This window comes from Plasmodium reichenowi, chromosome 8 (genome assembly GCF_001601855.1).
Source record: "Plasmodium reichenowi strain SY57 chromosome 8, whole genome shotgun sequence".
Taxonomy (NCBI): Eukaryota; Apicomplexa; class Aconoidasida; order Haemosporida; family Plasmodiidae; genus Plasmodium; species Plasmodium reichenowi.
In genome coordinates, this window is record NC_033653.1 from 1,061,085 (window position 1) to 1,067,396 (window position 6,312).

General features: G+C 23.0%; 2 protein-coding genes across 2 annotated transcripts; one reads left to right on the plus strand and one right to left on the minus strand.

Moving 5' to 3' along the window:
- PRSY57_0830800 (cytoadherence linked asexual protein 8) lies at positions 1-2,141 on the plus strand (the record flags this gene model as incomplete). The annotated part of the gene is made up of 2 exons (XM_020114755.1): positions 1-529; positions 720-2,141. Coding segments are annotated over 2 exons (1,951 nt in total), but the record flags the coding sequence as incomplete, so codon positions are not given.
- A 1,866-nt stretch (positions 2,142-4,007) lies between these two features.
- Positions 4,008-6,047, minus strand: PRSY57_0830900 (heat shock protein 70, putative; the record flags this gene model as incomplete). The annotated part of the gene is made up of 1 exon (XM_012907240.2): positions 4,008-6,047. The coding sequence occupies one exon, from the start codon at positions 6,045-6,047 to the stop codon at positions 4,008-4,010; it is 2,040 nt and encodes a 679-aa protein (XP_012762694.2).
- Between the last annotated feature and the right edge of the window lie 265 nt (positions 6,048-6,312).

A 6,312-nucleotide genomic window follows, 5' to 3' on the forward strand; every position in this document is an offset into this window, starting at 1 on the left:
AGAATTACATAATCGAGTATTAGATCTGAAATTCGAACCACCAAAAATAAATGAATGGAATAAAGTTTTAAAAAGAATAATTGAATCTGCGTATGAAATGTATTTTGAACAAAGGCATGTTAAAAGTTTATTTAAATATCATAATATTTATAATATAAATAATAAAATAATGCTAATGAGAGATGCATATGATATATTTAGAAAGAATGTTGACGATATTTTATTTTTTGCTGATATAATTAATATGAGAAAATATTTAACAGCAACACCTTTAGTTAAAAAGGGTTTGAATAGAACATTTTATGTTATTCATAGTATTTTAGGAAATTCTGTAAATTTTTATAAATATGGTATTATATATGGTTTTAAAGTACATAAAGAAATTTTGAAAGAAGTGGTAGATGAGCTCTTTTCAATTTATAATTTTAATACAGACATATTTACGGATACATCCTTCTTGCAAACAGTTTATTTACTCTTTAGAAAAATAGAAGACACTTACAAGACTCAAAGGAGAAACGATAGAATGGTAATAAATAAATAAATAAATAAATAAATAAGTAAATCAATAAATGAATTAATATATATATATATATATATATATATATATATGTAAAGTTATATATATTTGCATATTTATTCACTAAAACATATAAATTATATTAATATGTTACATAATTTCTAATTTTTTTTTCACTTTTTTCCATTTTATTTAACAGAGTATAAATAACATATTTTTTATGAATGTTGCAAATAATTATTCTAAGTTAAATATGGAACAAAGGGAATTAGAAGTACACAATTCTATGGCCTCCAGATTTTATTCAAAAACAATGTTTTCCGCCTTTCAAATGTTATTTTCTACAATGTTGAGTAATGAAGCAAATCATCTTGATAAGGTTTATGGAAAAAGTGGTAAAATAGGTTTAGTAACAAGTGTCTCTGCATATCTTACTTTTGCTTATGTATATAATGGAAGTATTATGGATAATATAACTAACAGTTTATTACCACCATATGCTAAAAAACCAATAACTCAATTAAAATATGGAAGAACGTTTATTTTTTCAAATTATTTTATGTTAGCTTCTAAAATGTACGAAATGCTAAATTATAAAAATTTAAGTCTTTTGTGTGAATATCAAGCTGTAGTAAGTGCAAATTATTACTCTTCTAAAAAGGTAGACCAATTCCTTGGTAGAAAATTTTTTCCTCTTACTACAACCTTCCTGACTTTAAGAATAGGTAGTACAATAGGCCATTTTAAAAAAAACGAATGGTATAAATTATTGGGTTGTTGGGGTGACGACCCTCCAGCATTTTTATATTTTCATTTTTTTCTTAATTTATATTTTGATTCTGGAAAATATTTTCCTGGAGGTTTTTCGACTTCTTTAAGAGAACAAACAGAACACGTAAAAAACAAGGGTTTTCCTCAAAAACCATCGGTTCATGGTTTTACACAGATCGTGTTTTTGCAGCTTACTAATATAGTCATGTATGCCCTTTGTTTTATGGACCTTTCACAATTATATGCTTATTTCGAAAACGTGAATTTTTATATTATAAGCAATTTTCGTTTCCTTGAGAGATATTTTAATATATTTAATAAATACTTTGTAGAGCTTTTCAGAAGAAAACTTAAACAGTATACAAGTGATGTACTTCTAAAATACGAGTATGAAACTTATATAAATATAAGAAAACGTGGTTATCTTGATGAGGCAGTGGAAGCTAGAATTGCTGCTCAAAATAATATAAAGGAATATTTTTATAATAATGATGAAAATGTGATGATTAATTTAAGAAGATATGCTATGGAAAATATGCATAAAATTAATCTGTCGACATATGTAGATGACTATATTTATTTTGATGATTGTGGTAAAAATGAGGAATTTCTAAATGATAGATGTGATATGTGTCCTGTTTATGAGGAATCCGATGAAGATGATCAAAAGGCTTTATCGTCAAAAAGTAAGACTATAACACAAATAAAAAGTAAAACAATCACATATATTGATTATAAAAAATTTCATGAAGAAGTTTCAACAGAAATATCGGAAGAAGAAAATAGTGATGATGATATGGATTTAACTGACAACGCATTGATGATTAAAAAAATACCTCAAGATGAATAATATATATATTTTTATGAGGCATAAGTAATATTTTATTATTTTTTTTTTTTTTTTGTAAATTTTTAAGGTTTATTTTGTTATTTCTTATAAATATTATATATAAATGCTATTTCTTCATTGTATTATATAATACATAAAAATATAAAATTTCTTTGTATATTAAAATGTTTTGCGTTTGTTTATATATATATATATATATAATATTTTGTTTATATAAAAATAGTTTTTTTATATTTAGAATTCATTGGACCTTTCTAATTTTTTGAATTTATATGTACATGTGTAATTAATTGTTTACATTATTTTACAATATATGATATTAAAATTACTGCACTTATATATATATATATATATTTTTCTTTTTATGTTTTATTTTTTTTAGTATAATTTTTTAATTTTTTGCTTTCTGTATTTTGATTTTATATATAATTAAACTATTTTTTTTTTTTTTTTGTGAATTTAATTATTCTATATATATATATATATATATATATTTTTAAATTAATTATAAACCTATAAAGGTACTACTATATATATATTATATATACATATATATATATAATGTTAAAATATATATTAAGTAATAAAAGATATGGCGTAATTAAGTTTATTTATGTTTTCCAAAATATATTTCAATGTGTAGAATATATGTTTACGCTTTGCAAAAGAGGAAAAATGTGATTATTTATTATGTCTGGAATGTGTTCATTTTTTAAATATATGCTTTATGAAAAAGTACAGAAAATTATTAGAAAAATTATAAACTTTAAGAAATAAAAAAAATGATATGAAATGTGCTTATATATATTTCTTCTATAAAGAGAATTATTAAGAATAAAGTAACCTATAATACTTTTTTTTGAATTTATAAAATTAGATATATGTGAAAGACAGAAAAAATATAATATAATAAATGGCAACAACATTTGGATTGTTTCCTTTTATTTATTCTATAATGTAAACTGATAATATATATAATCATTATTTTATTTTATATAAGCAATATAAATGGATTAGTCCTTTTGTATATAATTTAAAATAAGTTTCTTAAATAATAAATTTCTTTTAATATTTGCTTTAATTTTTTTTTTTTTTTTTCATTGCATAAACAGATCCTCAATTAAGAAATTTTTTTGAATATATTTTTAATTGAATGTAGGAATTTATAAGTTTCCAAGTATATTCAATAAACTAATTTCATAAATGTTCTTATGAATTTTTATTATGAAAAAAAAAAAAAAGAAATTAAGAAACAGGAAAATATATAAATAAAAGAATGCAAAAAAATATATTATAATTATTTTTTTGTATTTATGGAAACAACAAATAATTACTATATATATATATTTTACAATACCAACATATACATATAACATACACACTTAAGTACATACAAATATAAATATAAATTCAAATATAAATAAATAAATAAATATATATATATATATATATATATATATATATATATATATTAATAAATAAAACTTTAAAGATTAGGACACAAAAATAAAAAATGGATTATTTTTATACAAATTTATTGTAAATAAAATCTTTGTTACATATATATGTGATTAAATTGTTTTTATTATAGACATATTTATAAGTAAAATATAAAAAAGTTCATTTTTATAACTTTCAAAAAAAAAAATTAAATTACGTACAAATAATATAGAAAATTTAGATTTATAAATGAGTATATGCATATAATCGCTCATATATATATATATATATATATATATACAATAAGTTTATGACAAAATTGTATGTATTTATATTTTTGTTCTGTATTCCTTTTTGATAGATAACAGATTGCATATATAATATAAATTTATTATTATTTTATACATTATTGTTGTATATTTTGGTTTAGTTTACTTCTTCAACGGTTGGTCCATTACTTTGTGCTTCTTTATTTTCTGAATTATGACCTCTTAAGTTGGTTGCTTCTGCTTTTTGTGGTTCTTGTGCTGATGCACCTTGATATATTTTGGTCATTATGGGATTATATACTGATGAAATATCTTTTTCTTTTTGATTATATTCTTCAGTTTCTGCTGATTGATTTTTTTCTAACCAATCAAGAACAGACTTAACTGTTTTCATACATTTTTCTGAATCATCTTTTGGTATTTTTGTTTTTAGATTTTCATCTTGTAATGTGTTTTTAACATTATAGCAGTAATTTTCTAGGTTGTTTCTTGCTTCAATTCTATTTTTATTTTGTTCATCCTCTTCTTTAAATTTTTCTGCATCATTTACCATACGATCGATATCATCTTTTGATAATCTTCCTTTATCATTTGTAATAGTAATTTGGTTTTGTTTACCAGTACCTTTATCTAATGCTGTTACGTTTAGGATACCATTAGCATCAATATCAAATGTAACTTCGATTTGTGGTACACTTCTTGGTGCTGGTGGGATACCTTCTAATTGAAATTTTCCTAATAAATTATTATCTTTTGTCATGGCTCTTTCTCCTTCATAAACTTGAATTAAAACACCTGGTTGGTTATCGGCATATGTTGTAAAGGTTTGATTTTTTTTGGTTGGTATAGTTGTATTTCTTTCAATTAATTTGGTCATGACACCACCTGCTGTTTCTAATCCTAATGACAATGGACAGACATCTAATAATAATAAGTCTTTGACAGCTGATGATTGATCACCTGATAAAATAGCTGCTTGTACAGCTGCACCATATGCAACAGCTTCATCTGGATTAATGGCTTTACATGGTTCTTTTCCATTGAAAAAATCTTTGATAAGTTGTTGTATTTTTGGAATTCTTGTTGAACCACCAACTAAAACAATTTCATGTACTTGGCTTTTATCCATTTTTGCATCTTTTAAGACTTTTTCAACAGGTGTTAAAGTATTACGGAATTGATCCATACACAATTCTTCAAATTTAGCTCTAGTTATATTTACATTATAATCAATTCCATCAAATAAAGAATCAACTTCAATAGTTGCTTGTGCGGATGATGACAATACACGTTTAGCTTTTTCACATTGTGTTCTTAATCTTCTTAATGATTTTGAATTTTTGGAAATATCTTTACCTCCATTTTTTTTTTTAAAATCTTGTACACAAAAGTTTACTAATTTATTATCAAAATCTTCTCCTCCTAAATGTGTATCTCCTGAAGTAGCTTTAACTTCAAAAATTCCATCTTCAATTGTTAATAAGGAAACATCAAATGTTCCTCCTCCTAAATCGAAAATTAGAATATTTTTTTCACCTTTTCCTTTTTTATCTAAACCATATGCTATAGCTGCTGCAGTTGGTTCATTAATAATTCTTAAAACATTCAAACCAGCAATGGCACCTGCATCTTTGGTAGCTTGTCTTTGTGAATCATTGAAATAAGCTGGAACAGTAATAACAGCATTTTTAACTGGTTTTCCTAAGTATGTCTCTGCAACTTCTTTCATTTTTTTTAACACCATTGAAGATATTTCTTCAGGATGGAATGTTTTCTTTTCTCCTTGATATGATACTTCAATCATTGGTTTTCCATCAGAACCACTTTTTACAGTAAATGGCCAGTGTTTCATATCACTTTGTACAGTTGGTTCTGAAAATTTTCTTCCTATTAATCTTTTTGCATCAAAAACTGTATTTTCTGGATTCCTGGAGGCTTGGTTTTTAGCAGCATCACCAATTAATCGTTCTGTATCTGTAAAGGCAACATAGGATGGGGTAGTTCTATTACCTTGATCATTAGCTATAATATCCACTACACCATTCCTACATATACCAACACACGAATAGGTGGTACCTAAATCAATACCAATTGCAACCTCTGATTCTTCTGGATTGTTACTTGCTGTATGTACTGTTGTTGTTGCAAGTAAAAATAAAACAATATAATGAATATAACTACAAATTTTTGTCTTCATATTTATCTATTTTGTTATATAAAAAATAAAATAAAATAAAATAAAAAAGTTTTATTTAAATGAATTATTCTTTACTATATAATGTATATATATATATATATTTTTTTTTTTTTTTTTCTTTTTGCCTTTAGGCTTGAATTTCACAATAACTAACTATATATAAATAAAAATAAAATATATAAATATATATATTATTAAATAATAAAAAAAAAAAAAAAAAAAAATTTTTTTTTTTTTTATAAAAAAAATTTTTTATATAAAAAAA